The following is a 16,613-nucleotide window of genomic DNA, read 5'->3' as shown; positions in this document are numbered from 1 at the left end:
AATAGAATCAACACCTTTTCGAAAAGGATTAGTCACAGTGATTCAGCCTGCTGCAATGCCTGACCTAAATTAATTAACTATCCGATAAGCCATTCCTGCATTGGCCATCTCAGCTGAGAAATTAGTGACATGCACAATTCTTACCAGGCATAGACTAAACCATCTGGCCCAGGCTGCAGCACATATCTTCTTTGAACTGCAGGCCCTGGTTTGATTGATATGAAAGGTAGACTCTGCAGACAATGGAAAATCCCGGGTCTTTCATCTGAGACTCTCCAAAATAGCCCGGCTCCAGAAGTGCATTGGATTGACCCAAAGTGGTTGTTAAATTGTTGCAATGCTGGAAACATCAGAAGTGATACAAACCTCTAGCAAAACTGGAAACAGCACGTGAGACCTCCACAGAAGGGTAATCTTAACTAACTCTGCCATCATCTCAACTGAATTGTGACTTGTGGGACCATTACTAAAGGTGGGAAAGAGTACAGACATGAATGAAGCCAGGGCATGCTGATCTGGATACCACCTGAAGAATTTTTGCAGTTGGTGTTTGAGCAGTGACGCAAAACGATTCACCTCACATAGATCCCATCTCCTCATCAACATTTAAAAACCTTCAGGGTTTACCCTCCAATCTCCTGAAATACTCCAGAAATCTAGAGTTCTGTTCGGCCACTAAATTGTTCTTGCCTGGCAGATACTCAGTCGAGATTGAAATGTGTAGCTTCAAGTAGTAATGTCAAAATTTCTTGGCCATGTCTGCAAAGAGTTTGTTTCCTGACCCTCAGAATTTTTCATTTAAAAAAAAAAACTCTATTAGTTTTTGTACTGAGATTTCATACATATGTCCCGATATTGGGCATCACATTGTGAGATATAAAATTCCAAAATAGCATACATACATAATACAGATAGCGATGTATATGTGGGAAACAGGAGCCCTATGTAATCGCTGTGCACGGCACGGGTTGCCTGGAACAAAACACCTTCAACTATCTTTGTGGCAGAGGGGGGGTAAGGATGGTGGGAAGAGGAGGTTGGATGGGGTTCCCAGAGGTGTCCGCTGGCGGATTTGACCTCTGCTATATGCCGGTATGGTCAAACAATGGGGATTAAGCATGCAGAGTGAACACTGCTGTCAGCAGAGGTGTTCTCAGCAGGGGCCACTTGTGAAGGCATATTGCGAGAGGACTGGTGGGGCACAAGGGCGACTTAGTAGTGAGAACCACAGTTTGCTTTTATGATGGGCTGCTGAAATATTGCCCTTCTTTAAGAGGACACAGCAATCAGTCCTGTCTTTCGTCATGCACTTGACCGTGACCAATTGTAGCGTTTTCTTCTCCCCGGACCATTTCCCTCCATTGGAAAAATCTCTACCCCAGGTGCCCCGCCTGATTTGTTGGTGTCCGGACTCTATAATGAAATCTGGGAACGACCTGAAAACGGTGTGGCCATTCTAGGCGCCCATGTGGGTTAGTCACCTTTCCAGTTCTAGCTTGGTCTCTAGCGGCAGTGCTGTAGAGTCCTCGTATGACAAATTTCTCCTTAGATGTAAAATATTCAGCGTCTGTAATGGTCTGTAGTGCAGTGGTCTGTAGTACAGTGGCCAAGCTGGAGGCTATGAGCATAACCACAGTTCTTGCTAGATTGTTTAGTGATATGATCTCATGAGACCGATTCCTTGGTCATTCTCTCTTGATGACCGTTATGTTTGAGGTTGCCAGACTCAAAGTAGCTGCGATTGAGCTTATTCTGAACCCCAAAAACTTTGGAACCTTTGAGGCAGGGCTGAGTTAGGGCTGTGGAGCATGAACCCCATGTCATGCACTGCATCCACTGTTGTAGCCAGGTTCTGGAAAAGTGTCTGTCTGTACAGAAATATGAAAAGCATGTTGCCTAAATCAGTGATTCTTAAAAATATTTCTTTATTAACATGTGTTAATCGTAATACAGTTGCAGTATCATTACAGCTGCTCCTCCTCTCCCCCAAGTGACAATTGCAATCAAGGCAGAGATTGGAGTTGCGGGGCAGTGGGCGAGGAGGAGAGAGGAAGGGGAGGGAAAGACCCTGTGGCTCCAAAAGACCATGCCCACCGTCTTGGGTTCTTGTTTTAGAAGGATCTTGTAAGCTGGGGAGGGCAGGGGGACCAGGAAGTGGGGGAAAACGGCAGGAACCTAGTAGCTCAATCCTATCACACCCACTCAGAAACACATCCCAAAATGTGCTCAACCTGCGTCTCAATTACCACAAAGGGGCACTCCCCGCCTGGTGGACCGGCTTGACTCTGTCATCTAAAATCAGTGATTCTTAACCTGTTGTCCGCAAAACCCTGGTTGTCGGGATGCTTACTCGAGGAGTTTGTGACTGTTTTGGAAATTAATATTAGATCAGTAAAGTATATACACATAGAAAAACAAATGTGAACATTTTTTAATGCCCTGTATCTTGGAAGGCATTCAAAATTGGAGGCTAGAAGTTAAGTTGGTATCCCAAGCTTTGGTCATTGAAGTAGCGCAACAATAGTAAACAATAGTCTGGATGATGGGAGGCCTCAGTTAAAAAAAATGAGTATGCACCAACAATTTTAGAGGATGTATTAGGAGTGAAAAAAGAGAGATGCTAGAATATAGCATTGATTTGTGTTTTCAAAATAAAACTAAACGCTCCAACCTCCCCATTAAAATTTAAATTTGGATTTTTGTATCAGTGTTTAGTTTATGTATTTGTTTGATGTATGTTTTGTTTCTGTATTTTTCTTTTCTTTCTTAAGTTTCACATCATGGAAACTATTTAGGCTGGGGTCCCTGGAATCCAATAGTGATTTAGAGGGGGATCCGCAGAAGTTAAAATGAGAAAATCTGCAGTTCTAAATACACTGTTAATTGAATTCTCCGTGGTCTGGGCTACTCTGACACTGATCTCATCTCATTGGTAAAACACCAAGACATGCAGGAAAGAGCAAAGTAATGAACTTGTACTTCTGTCTGTCACAACAAACCTCCAGGGATCTGTGGTGGGGCTTGAAGATGGGGATAGTGAGGTAGGCATCTTTTAAGTTCAATCGGATCAACCAGTCAATTTGCCTCAGTATGTCTCGCAGTAGGTCAGTTTCCTCTATTATGAAAAGTTTGTATAGTAGAAGGAAATTCTGTTCCGTCAGCTTTATCACCAGATAAAGGTGTCCATGACAACCCCTTTATTCATCTGCTATACTACTTCTCTGCTCTCATGTTTTGCCTTCTGGCTCAAAAACATTATACAGTATTGAGGCAACATTTGAATAAGATTTGAGAAAACTCTAACTGGAAGCCTTTTACAGTTTGTCATACCTATGGGTCTGACAACATTTCATCCCAGGCTATGAAAAATGTCCGAGCTCTGCCCTCTAGTATTACTTGTGCAAAGGAGATCATTCTTATGTGACATCCTGGGCTTGTAAGAACCTGCCAACCTTAAATCTCTCTCGACCTTACTCAACTGTTTTTAAGGTCTCGCCTAAGATCGCATGCCTACGCTGTTGCTTGTGATGATCTACTATTGCTAAATAAATTAATAATTTCAAAATAAACTCTAAAAGGGGCCTTTTAGCCCACCCATTACTCACTACTGGTTGGCTTCATTGTCACTTCGATTTACTTCCGTTTTATTGGTGAGCGCTTCTGCACGTGTCTGTGTCATTAGTATGTTTTTGTTCTTTCCCATTTTTCCAAGCAACATAACACAATTTATTACGTTTTAATGAAGTTACATGCTCATTCATTCATTAAAGGTGTGTTTGTTTATGACTCATCCTCATTCACATTGCTTTCAGTGTAATGCTGTCTTCCTATCCTACCCAGTTGCATGTTTTTAAATTGTATCAAATGGTGATATCTGTGCCTGTTTAATGCATGTGTAAGTTGCAGGTCATAGGTTGTGCACCTCAGTAACATGCATACCATACTTGTACCATAATGCACTATGCAGTAACAGGTGGTGGCATACCACACCATACCATAACATACCTTACTATAAAATAGCAAACCATACCATAACATTGCATACCATACTATATAATAACAGGCAATAACACACCATACAATACAATGACAGTCCATATCATAACATATTATAACATACCATACAATAACAGGCCCATCCAGTCCTGCCAGAAAAAAAAGCATTGAAAAGACATGCTAATGCGGACCCAGGATTCTATAAAGTTACAAACTGCACTGCTCTTCCTGCTCTTCATGGCTTTTTGGAGCTGTCTTTATTGTGGGTTCAAAATGGAGAACTTCAGCTTGATTGTAAGATAAATGTTTAATTTTTGTGAAGGCACAGAATAATACCATACTAAGAAAACAGATTACTGCCCCTCATGGTCCGTGCTGGCTGCATCATAGCACTTTTTCCCCCTAACTTGCAGATGTGCTGCTGCATAACATGGATAAAAAAATTGACAAACCCAATAGCTCTTTTATAGATGAACACAGCTATACACAAAATCAAATCTCAGATTGAACAACCTAGTGTAGTACCCAGTAGTAAGCTAACGGTGTACTGAAAACCATAAAACTGTGCATCTCTCTCTTACACTTAATCAGCCAACACACTTCTACACACTGCATCCCATAACACAGTAACCCCACCTTGGTGGTCATTACATGCAATGTGGAAACGTTTCTCATCTAGGATCAAAACAAAAACAGCATTTCTTTGACTACACACCCTACACGGCGTAGCACCCTCCTCATGTAGACAAGCGCCCCACCCAGGGCTAGTAAGCGCTGTATAAATGCTGCAATACAGTACAGTAGGCACAACCTATTAGATTTGCCAGTGCTTGTTAGTTCTAGTTGCCCATCTGACAAATAAAATAACTCCATAGAATTTAATGGAGCCACCTGCATTAAAAAAAAATTACCACATTGAACTTTGAGGGATCACCCTCTTAAATGCTTGACTATCCTTGCATTTTCAGGGCAAGAGGTTGACGGGCTCATGCATCATAACAGTAATTACCATATGACTTTAACGTTGGTTTAAAATATATAACGATTAACAAAATTCTATATTTTGATTTATATATTTGCCAGTGGAGTCGGGTACATTGGGTAGAGTGGAATGGAGTGTGGGAGACTGGTGTACAGTGGAGTAGATTAGAGAGGGTTAGATCTGGGTAGAGAGGAGTGAGATAGATTTGAGTGGAGTTGAGATTACAGTGGAGTGAGATACACAGGGAAGAGTGGAGTGTTGTTCAGGTAGATTAGGGTGGAGTTCTGGTAGATTAGGCTGGTGTTGGGGGTAGATTAAGGTGGAGTAGGATGGATTTGGGGTAGACTGGAGTGGGGTGGAGTAGATTGGGTGGATTGGCGTGGAGTAGATTGGGTGAATTGGCGTGTAGTAGATTGGGGTAGATTGGGGTAGATTGGGGTAGATTGTGGTAGATTGTGGTAGATTGTGGTAGATTGGGGTAGATTGTAGTAGATTGGGGTAGATTGGGGTAGATTGGGGTGGGATAGTTGGTGATGCAGTGGGGTAGACTGGTAGTTTGCAGTGGAGTAGACTGGTGTGATGAATTGTGGTGCAGTGGGGTGGACTGGTGTGGAGTAGGGTAGATTGGAGTGGAGATGAGTTGGATAGATTGCAGTGGAGTGGGTTGAATTGGATTGGGGCACACTGGAGTGGGGTAGAGTTGAATGGGGTAGTTTTGATTGGAGTGCGTTGGTTAGTTTGTGGTGGATTGGGGTAGCCTGGGTTAGATGTGGGGTAGATTGGATTGGAGAGGGGGAGTCTGGAGGGGAGCAGGGTAGGTTATGTGGAGTGGATTGTAGTGGAGTGGAATGAGATAGACTGGGGTACATTGGGATGGGATAGATTGGGGTAGTGGTGTGGCATGTTGTGTCTTGGAGTGAGTGGTGTAGTTGGGAGTGGCATGGAGTCTAGTGGCATGTTCTAGAGTGTCAGAGTGGAGTGGGGTGTAGAGAAGTGGTGTGGCACGATTAGATTGGGGTAGGGTAGGGTGGGGTAGAGTGGAGTAAACGGGTAGGGTGGAGTAGATTAGAGTGGAGTAGAAGGGGTAGATGGGGTGGGGTAAATCGGGGAACGGTAGTTTGGAGTTGGGTAGATTGGTGTGTGATGGATTGTGTGGATTGTTGTGTGGTAGATTGGTGTGTGGCAGATTGTGTGGATTGTTGTGTGGTAGATTGGGTGGATTGGTGTGTGGTAGATTGTGTGGATTGTTGTGTGGTAGATTGGTGTGTGGCAGATTGGGTGGATTGGTGTGTGGCAGATTGGGTGGATTGGTGTGTGGCAGATTGGGTGGATTGGTGTGTGGCAGATTGGGTGGATTGGTGTGTGGCAGATTGGGTGGATTGGTGTGTGGCAGATTGGGTGGATTGGTGTGTGGCAGATTGGGTGGATTGGTGTGTGGCAGATTGGGTGGATTGGTGTGGGGTAGATTGTGGTTTAGTGGGGTAGATTGGAGTGGGGTGGATTGGAGAGGAGTTGAATGGATTGTAGTGGAGTTTGGAATGGAGTGGGGTAAACTGGGGTGGGGTAAATTAGAATGGAGTGGGGTGGATTGGGGTAGATTGGTGTGGGGTGGATTGGGGTAGATTGGTGTGGGGTAGGTTTGATTAGAGTGGGGTAGAGAGGGGTGCCGTAGATTGGAGAGCAGTGAGGTTGATTGGATTAGATTGATTGGAGTGGGGTATATTGGAGTGGGGCAGATTGAGTGGAGTAGATTGAGTGGGGTGAGACAGATTGGGCTAGACTGGAGTAGGGTGGGATAGATTGGAGTGGGCTAAGTGGTATGGAGTGGTATGCTGTGTCATGGAGTGATTGGCGTAGATTGGAGTGACATGAAGTCAAGTGTTGTGTTGTAGAGTGTCAGAGTAGAGGGGAGTGTTGTAGAATAGAGTGGCGTGGCAGAGATTGGAAGGCATAGAGTGGAGTGGATGTGGTAGTGTGAAGTACACATGGTGTGGTGGTGCGCTGCCATTACAGACAACAGCTTTTCAATTTAAATGACAATTACATTTGCACAGAAATACGGTTTTACTGAACACAAACAGTAATGTGTGAAAATGTCATCATCTAGTATATTGATTTGTTTTGATCATATTTGAATATTTGTTTCAACCACGCTTCAGAATTACAAAAAAAGTATATAATAAAATATATCCTGAAACAGCAGCAGTTTATTTGTTGTTGTTTTTTTATTTGTGCTTCTAAAAATAAAATCCTACACCCTCTCCACTTACATGCATAATCAGCAGGACTGTCACATAAGTTCTCTCAGTTTGATGTCGGAGAAAGAAAAATAAACACCATGCTCCCTTGGACGAAGGAGCTTGATATTTGACCTCTATCTTTGAATGCACAGCAAATGTGACAAGAAGAGAACAAGTTTTAAAGGCCTGCTTACAGAAACGACTTTCTGGAAGAATACAGACTTAAGCTGGATAGCCTAAAGCAAATACAGCCAGCAAACAGGAAGCCAGAAAATGTGAGTTACAAACCACAAATTCAATGGTAAGCAACTGTTGGAATGCACTCCTAAGTCAGCATTATGAAGACTGAAGGGCAAATATTAAGATTATCTATTTGCAACACTTTAGCGGCTACTGCAGCTTTAGGATTGGAATTTGGAATTAAAAGTTAATTTGCACAAGGCTTGACTGGAATGGTGGTGGGCTTATTACCTTTAGAGAAGCGACTAATTCTCTAAAGCATTTTATATGTAAAGACATTTTTTAATTGGAAATAAAAATCTGTTCTTTAGGAATTTAAAGTATAACCTACACCAACGTAATTTGGACCAAAGTTTGGTATCCTCCCTATTGCTAACCCAACTAAAAGCCCTTCTCTAACAGGCTTCGTTCAGTCTAAGCCTTCATCTGGACACAGACTCCTGTAGCAGAAAAGGGATTTGTGAAGTAGTAATGAGCTCTATTGTTTTGAAAAAAAACACAGCCACATTTGACACTTGAATATTGGGGGTTAGACGTTTCTGGACACCAATGCAATTAATCATTCTACCGTTTAATTTATTAATGTCTAAACCCTATGGATCATCAAATATATGTAATCTTTGTCAAAATGGAGTTCAGGACCTGAAACGTATTATTTGTCTGCCCTGTTTTGTTGTTATACTGTCGCAAGATGTTGAGACCACTTTTCTTGAAACTGTCTGAATGACTGCCGAAGCTTTACACTTAATGTTTAGCCCTCCAAATTAAATGTTTTGTATCCAGGTTTTTAACTTTTTAAAATGTTTTGTAAACTTCTACTGAAAGTTTTTATAAAATGTTCTGTTTTTTTTTTATTCTGAAGGTATTGCAGGGGTAATCCGCCTAATTGTTTTTATTGTATATATCATGGGTGCTACTTTTTTTAAATTTCGTATTGTTTTGTTTTTATGTAGACCTTTTCGGAGATCCAAATCATGAAATAAAAACTTGATTTAACCTAAAAAGGTATGTCTCCATTAACGTTCATGAGGTCACTCATTGAAAACCTGCATCACTCTGGAAAAAATGTATCTGTTCACTTTATTAAAGGGGCACCATCTTAACCATATGGCCTCGCCCTAATTAGCAAGTCACCTGGTTGACAGCAGTTATTAGTCTGGTTTGTTTCCACTGGGTGGCTGGGGGCAGTAGCAGAACTGAAAAGCTAACCATAATAGTTGTGAGGAAAGAGCAGAGAGGGTGGTTTGGTGTGACAGCACTGGTATTTTTCTGCTTCAGGGGCGAGTGAAGTAGGCTGTGCTTAAATTAATTCCGAGACGAGCGCGGGGCTGAGCGAAGAAAAGTAACTTCAATACGTGACGAGCGCAGGTACCGAATAAAAAAAACTCTCTGGTAAAGTTCTAACAAGAATGGACCCCTAAACTCTGAAATGATGAATTGGGTTCACATTTCCGCTCAAAGGCAGTAGCCTTTAGGCCCCTCTTTTGGGGGACTACAATCCATAAACCCTTCTTTTATTTTCAGTGAAAACGGGTAAAGGAATGACAGGATTTTAGTCTTGGTATTTAAGGGAGGGTAAAGGAATAACAGAATGTTAGTCCTAGTATTTAAGGACAGCTGGGGTGCTGGCGGGCGGCGTCCGCAGCGGTATTCTGAGCCCTGTTCCAAATCCGCCGCCTCGAGCCTCGTGCGCATCGCGTGGCGGGCCCAGGCGTGTTTAAAGCGGGCTGTACAGGTGACGCAGGAGCAGGGACTGACAGTTGGCCAGAGCGGGCAATTCGAACTGCAGCGAGGGAACTGCTAGTGCCTGGCGGCGCACGCGAGCAGATCGCAGTTCCTATGGCAGTGGCGGCCGCGGGCCTCACCGGATTGGAGTTGCTATAGGAAGCGCATCTTTCGGACCGGGAGAGCAGGCGCCGGGTACTCTCTGAGCAGAATCTGCTTCAGAGAGGACGTCTTGAGCCGCCGCCTCCTCCCATCCGACAGTTGAGTTGCAGCTGCTGTTCATTTCATCTTCTGGTAGCCTGTGCTCCTCCCCGGTGCCAGCGCTCTCCTATGGACTGGACGTGTGACATTGGCAGTTTCCTGCGCCGCATGAAGGTGACTGTGGCGGGGGGTCTGTGTGGACGTCCGGGGATAAACTGATGTGTTATGCAGACGTCGTGTATGCCTTTTAACCTGCCAGCCGAGACAACATCACCCTCTGTGTAGGACCTTTAACTGCGCTGCCCTTCACTCTCCGCATACTGCCTGCGCCTTACTGCCCCATCGTGTGGTGGTTGTCTCTCTCTTCCTCCCATTTTAACTTGCCCGCAGCTCGTTTTTCGTTAAAATGAACAGAGCGCTTAGGGCCTTTTCATGGGATACATCATTATGGAATATTTACAATATCTGCCCGGGGCGAAAGTGCCTCTACAGAATATACACTTTAAACTGCAGGGGACCATTGCAGTCTCTTTATTTGGTGCATCTTTTTAGAACAATTCAGGATGTGGTTATACTTGTACATCTAGTGATGCCAACAAATTAGTAATGTAGCGTATGAATATAGCACTTATGCCCTACCCAAGGGCGTAATTATTATAGCTATATAAGTAGGCTTGCCACCTGGCAAGTATTCTACAGTCAAGACAGGTAAAAATATTGGACTCCTCAAAAGCCAGTATTTTCCCTTTTGAAAACACGGTTAAAACAGCAAATGCAATACTGACATACACAACGGAAGTCTAAACGATTCCAAATAATTCTTAAAGCAAATTGAAGACAATTTTCTACGTTAAGGTGAATGCATGGTAAATTGCACATTTTATTTTGGTACCAGCTCTCAGCTCCTCCACAATCGAAAGCAGTAAGTGTCTACTGAGATGTTTCACTTGCAAAGGGTGCCTCTGCCGACCCTACTTTCCAGGCTCTGTCGGCAACTTTTCACCTCCATGTTACACAAAGTATATTTAACCATTACTTAAATAGCATATTCGTTTTCTGTATAAAGCCTCAAACAGAGAGCATCACAACAGTATTTTTAGGCATCTCAACAAAATTCCACTGTAAAATATCAATTGACTCCGACTTAAAATTTGAAGATGCAGTCTTCTCCCCACATCAGCAGCCATCAAATGTGTAACTATCCCAGCTGTTGTGTAGAATTAGTAATTTAATCACATCTACCACATCACACCCAAACTGGTTCACAGTGCACGGCGCATGGCTAATGTGTGAATTAACCTTAAATGTGTGTACGTTCCATTCATAATAATACTTTTAAAGTGCTATTTATGTGAAGTATTTCAAAGTCACATTAAACATGGGTTAATACCATTTCATCTTACTTTAAAATTTGGTGGGGTAATTATGTAGATCGTTATAAGCTTTTGTTCATTCCCTATGCTTGCGACTCACCTTCACACAAGGCTGGCTTTTGAGGATTTTTTTTGTTTTTGGTATGTCCCTCAGTATTTGATTATGGGTTTTGCTTCAACAATTGGTACAATACATACAACCATACAGCAGGCACTAATATTTGTCCCCTCTGTACACAGTTTTCACTCTTGAGAAATCCTATGAGTGGAATAGCAATAAAGCCATCACAAAATTAACTGTAGGCTCCCCCCCCAAAACACCAGTTGGATTGCAGTTTGCATCATAGAACCCATATGGAAAGGGAAAGGTGCTTGGAGGGACCCAAAGATGAAGCATGTCACCCAATGGGTGAGTGAGGGCTTCTGTCCTTAAACTTAGTTCCCACCCTGTATACTGTGTTCACTGGCTTTGTTCTACACATTAGATGCTGTCAGTTCCTGTGTGTGTTATAGTGTTAATAGAAAGATTGAACTGGATGCCCTGATTCCTCCCAACCCCTAAGTGTTAGATCAGTGATTCTTAACCTGCGGCCCGTGGACCCCTGTGTGTCCGGGACGCCTACTCAGGACTGCAGGCCTCCAGAAAATTAAAGAAAGTTGCGCGACCAACGCCGCTGCACTGGACCCCAAGCTCAGGGCACTTCTCTTTAAATTATTATTTGGGGGTTCAAAGCACAAGCTGCAGATTTCTTCATGTGACCTGCAATTCTCAGGCAACAATAAAAATGCCAAGTTAACTGTGTGAAAAATATACTTGCTGTAGAGGTTGGAGCTTTGTCTGGTGGAAGTTTTAATTCATCACAAAAAAGAGGCTAAATGTGCCTGCTGCAAAGCTCAATATTTAACATGCAGATCACAGATTTGTATTTAATTTAGATAAGATAGACATCCTCGTATTACTCACATGAAATACAATCCCTCTAATATAGCACAATAACCAGCATCACACAGCTGAACACAAACATCAAGGCATTGTTTTAGAAACTTATTGTCCTCGCTGCCTCCAATCGTGTTTTATTCTGAGGTTGCTAAAATGATGCCTTTATGCAGTAATATATTTTTTAATTAGGGTAAGCAACCCAGTCATTAAATTTCTACCAGTGTGGATGGTATGAAGCTCATACAACCTGTCGCCCATACTTGCATGAATTGTGTTTGTATAATATGTGTGATGTAAATCGCTCTGACTCCTATATTAGGAGGAGTAACGCTATAAACAAATTCAGTAAAATAAGAGAGGGGCTAGGAAGAGATGAGGGGCACTGGTTGTGGGTGGTAGTGAGTAAATCGATTTGAAAAGGTGGTGATTGTCGGGGTTTCAACAAAGATTGCAGCACCAGGCACCATCAGCTCTAAAGCTGGCCCTGCACTGATAAAGTATATACACATAACAAAGCTACATTGAGCATTGTAAAATGTCCTGTAACTGTGAAGGAATTTGAAGCTGGAGGCTAATATAATATCCTTAGCTTGATTTGCGGGAACAGTACATCAAACAGTTTTATGAATGATTGCGGGCCTCAATTGTAACACTAGTATGCTCAGACAAAAAGAGAGGATGCAATAAAAGCAAAAAAAAAATACAAAGCAGTACTGTTGAGCATAGCATATAGCTTTGACTTTCAGAAGTAAACACAAATTCTGAAAAGATTCAACCTTACCATTAAAATTATAATTTAAATTTTTGTTTGTGAATTAAAATATTTCAGAATCTGTGTATTTGTTTGAAGTATACTTGTTTCAGTAGTTTTGTGTATTTGTTTTTGAGGTTCAGATTCTAGAAATGATTTAGGCAGAGGTCCCCCGGCTTCCACCAGTGATTCAGAGGCTGTCCATGGAAGTTAAAAGGTTAAGAACCAATGTATTAGATGAGGCAACAGAAATACTCACAAAGGTTGCTGTTAGAACCTATGCAGAGCTGCTTAAATGAGGAATTTTTAGTATGGTGGCTTAACAAAGTCAGGAACCATTCCCTGGAATTGTTGCCAGTTTGTCAAAAATGTACTGCTGATTCCTTACCTTCATGTGGTAATATTTTCATAACCTGCTAAATCGAACCATGGTTTGTTTTGAAGGTAAACTGGCTCAACCTCAGCCCTAAAATGACTAAGATTTGTGACATCTTTATTGAGAAGTCCATAATTCTTTACTGTATCGTGGCTCCTACGTGAAGGAAAGTGTCACACAGTTGTAGGCATTCCTTGTCTTTTCCATGACACTAGAAGTAATTTCGAGGAACCTTCGATAGAGATGGAAACCGAGGCAGATGCTGTAAAGCTATTCAGGGGGTGAATCTCAGTCGGAGATTAAAGGAATACCAAATTATATTTGTACTTAGTCACCCAGCCCATGAAAGGTAGCGCTCAATGGTTTTGGTTCGTTTTGGTGGTGGCACTCTACTGTGGAGATGAGCACCATCTGCACTGGCTCTGCCATATGCACTCGACCGTACTACTGGGTTTATGCCTGTCTGGTCCATGTGTTTTTGGTCTGCATGGTCCTGGTCCGTGATCGTGTCAAGGGGTACCAAAGCCAAGTAAACAAATATGGATTGGGATTAAGGCAGATGCCAGAACACCATGCAGATCGGAGGAAACAAGTTCACATAGGTAGTAATAGACAGGTAATATCTGTTTAGTGTACTTGCACTGACCTATGTGCTTTTGATTAAGGGTGCAACAGATACAATTTGTGGATAGAAGGGGTATCCAGATACGCCTTGCCTAAACTACAATGGACTTTGGCTCCTATATGAACTCACTCCTCAGACTCACTCAGCACTAGAAGCAGGCCCATTATTTCGATCATCCAATTGAAAAGCATATGTACCTCCAGGGTACCTTACCGTTTTCTGTGTATCTCACAGGACTGTGATGACCAGAAATAGTGTGAGCAGGACATCTGTTTTACTTAGCTGTTAGTGAAGAAGTCCTTTTCTTCTTCTAAAGGTACGCACAGACTGGACATTGATGATGTTTGGTGTTTTTAGTGCAGCACCCTGTATCAAGAGTTTTGAATCACTCCCATGTCATATAATAAACTGCTTGTCTTGCCAACCTTGATTGAAAAGTGAATAACCTGGCTCTCTAATTGCAGTACACAAACATTGTGGTGCTGTGACACTAAAAGAATATTGCTGAGAAACTCACTGCCACGGGTCTTCTAGAGAAAGCATCACAGTCACAATATTTCTATTGTCTCACTTTTCATGTACTCTAGCCATTCCCTGTCTTTTAGTGTTGATTTGCTTCAAGTAAAGTCCTTGAATTAACATAACAAGATGATTGGAAATGGAAATCCCAAAATTGTAAGCGTGGTATCCTTATGATATTGAGTGTTCTAGCAACTCGCCACCACTTATTCAGCCCCTTGAATTTTCTATTTTCACTTTCTTTGGGGTGACGTAACTGAAAATGATGAAGGCTTCCAATAGTAATGGCTTAACTGCTCCACTCCAAATGCCCTACTTTAAACCTTCTGTTTTAATGACTGTGTAGTTTTGGATTGGCTACTATTGTCTAGGATCCATGTTGTGTATGACTGCAAGGTTATTAGCTCATATTCTTTCCCCTCTCCCTCACTAATCCAGTACTATTTATAGGAACTTGAGTTGTCTTGATCTTTAGAACAATAGGGGGAAATAAAGAGACTGGGCTGCTTGTTGTGTGGTATGGAGCAGGCCGCTGATCAAGTAGAAAAAGAGCTAAGCCCAGCTTGTTGGCTGTCTTGAGCAAGTGAGATTTCCAAGAGCTCTCCTTGTTAGCTGTTGAGAATAGTTCAGATGCCATCCCATGTAACCACAATGTTGAGTATCTGCAGAAAGGGTGTATCGTAACATCACGAGTCTGTGGGAGCCCCTATTTGCTTCCTTTTATCCCTGTGGGTTCAAATACTTTTTCTCATACTTCTTAAAGTAGTGGCCCTTGGCTATGAGTGGTCTTTCTTGAGTTTGCACTTTTGAGAATATCACAATTCAAAGTTGTGGTTGACTCTTAAACCTTAATCACAGTTTATTAGCCCCAACTGGTAAGTCTAGTGAGTGTCCGTGGGTTCCCCAGCCAATGAAAAATGTTTGACAAATCCTTGAAGTTTGATACCCCCAGGACTTGTACCTTTGGTGCTGTTCCGCCACAGCACTCGTAGTCCACTTTCCTTGATTTGGGGCATGAGCCAGTTTGGACTTCAATCGGAACACCCCAACCTGTGTCCATAGCCCAGACATCAGCCCCCAGATTCTTGATAACTTCCTGATAAATGAATATCAAGACTCTGGACCACTTGACTCTTGTTGCCATAAACTTGTGCAGGACCCCTTTATTTTTTGGATGACTTCATCTTTTTGACTTATTGTTTTTAAAGTAGAATGTTAGCCACTAGGGCTCCGACTGGCTGTGTTGCCCAGTCTAGCACATTCAGTTGCTACAAAACTAGAGTATGGTAGCAGACCTACTAGCTTGCAGCACTCTGTCTGGCATTTTTGCCTGCTGACTGACAAACACTGCCATTTGTAGCTAAGGGTTCATAAGGTTTGATGAAGATACAAGATAACCTATTCATAGGAAAGTAGTAGCCGTAGCATCCCATTTTGTATGTGGTGTATTGTTTTATCATGTAAGTGCTATGATTGTGTCTGCGTTTGGCTCTGGGTTCCAGAGGGTGATTTGTGGTTCAGTTCTTAAGAGATTTAATAATTTCTGCTCCTTACAGTTTCTTTTTATAAAAAAATCTTTAACTGGACCATATAGCAACTGGATTCCAGACCCTCTAGTACATCTTGGAGTACAGCTCACCACTAGACTAACTGTTAATACCTCTTAGCTGGATTTGTTTGTGAAGAAGGCTAGTTTGCCTCGGGGCAAACCTGGAAGGTCAATAGCACAAATAGATAAAAGTACATACCAAAAAAATGAATAGTTCATACTGTTCATTTTTTTTGGGGGGTGAGGGGTAAAAAAGAAATTGTAGACAATGTAGAGCAAGAATTTCAAGAAATCTCAAGGAGGATCTGTAGATGTTGAAAATGTTTGACAAAACTGAATGGTGCATCCTTGTGTGTATTGAGTAATCTAGGCACCTTTAATGAGATATTTCCCAAAGCATCAGGAACGTCGTTTCAGATGTTGCCGAAATGGGTAATATGCAGAGAAATGGCCTAGTCTAGAGGAAGAACGTTTATGGAGATAGACCTGGAGCACAGTGGGTAACAAGGCAGGAAGTCACCATTGTGAACTATTCAACTACCTACCAAGGGTGTGTAAAGCTTAAGAATTATCATTTGGGGGGGTGCCACTGAGGCAGCACGCAAGATGGCTGCACCTCTGTGATGCATCTTTCCCCATTGGCTGTTAGAGATGGCGATTCAGCATTACACGACTCCCAAACAACACAGAGACGAAGCAGTGGCCACTTTAGCGACCGGGGTGACGGGTAAGCCCTAGATGGCTACTGGGACCCAATGGTATTGGCAGGCTTTAAGCCAGGGCCTTGCAGAGGCACCTCGAGGGACTGACACTGAAGCCATGGGGGCGGATGAGCCCCACAACCCCGGAATTTCACATGTATGCTGGTGACATGAAGACCCTTCTGCTGGTGATGCAGAGTAGCTTAACCTCTGTTGAATCCATAATGTACTGTTAGTGCTAGGATGGATAAGATAATGAGAAAACTTGAGAAACAAAACAGTCGCTTACAAGAAGCTAAACAACGTGTATCAAAGGTTGATGACACCATGCTACCCCTTCTCAATAGAAAAGGTCCTGAAGGTAATAGCTGTGAAAAATGAGGCCTTGGAGGCGT

General features: G+C 42.5%; 1 protein-coding gene and 1 long non-coding RNA gene across 2 annotated transcripts in view; one reads left to right on the top strand and one right to left on the bottom strand.

Annotated features, from left to right (window-relative positions):
- LOC138282714 (uncharacterized) overlaps positions 1–16,613 on the bottom strand; it is a 99,548-nt gene that overhangs the window by 26,357 nt on the left and 56,578 nt on the right. The gene's annotated exons all lie outside the window — the stretch shown is intronic.
- Positions 9,419–16,613, top strand: part of FBXO43 (F-box protein 43) — a 167,818-nt gene continuing 160,623 nt past the window's right edge. The window contains exon 1 of the mRNA XM_069220551.1: positions 9,419–9,558. Coding sequence (XP_069076652.1) covers positions 9,514–9,558 — 45 coding nt within the window. The 5' untranslated portion in view covers positions 9,419–9,513. The remainder of the gene's footprint in view (positions 9,559–16,613) is intronic.

Source organism: Pleurodeles waltl, chromosome 2_2 (assembly GCF_031143425.1).
Source record: "Pleurodeles waltl isolate 20211129_DDA chromosome 2_2, aPleWal1.hap1.20221129, whole genome shotgun sequence".
NCBI classification, from domain to species: domain Eukaryota; kingdom Metazoa; phylum Chordata; class Amphibia; order Caudata; family Salamandridae; genus Pleurodeles; species Pleurodeles waltl.
The sequence above is the reverse complement of the archived record's forward strand: the minus strand, read 5'-3'. Positions and strand labels throughout refer to the sequence as shown.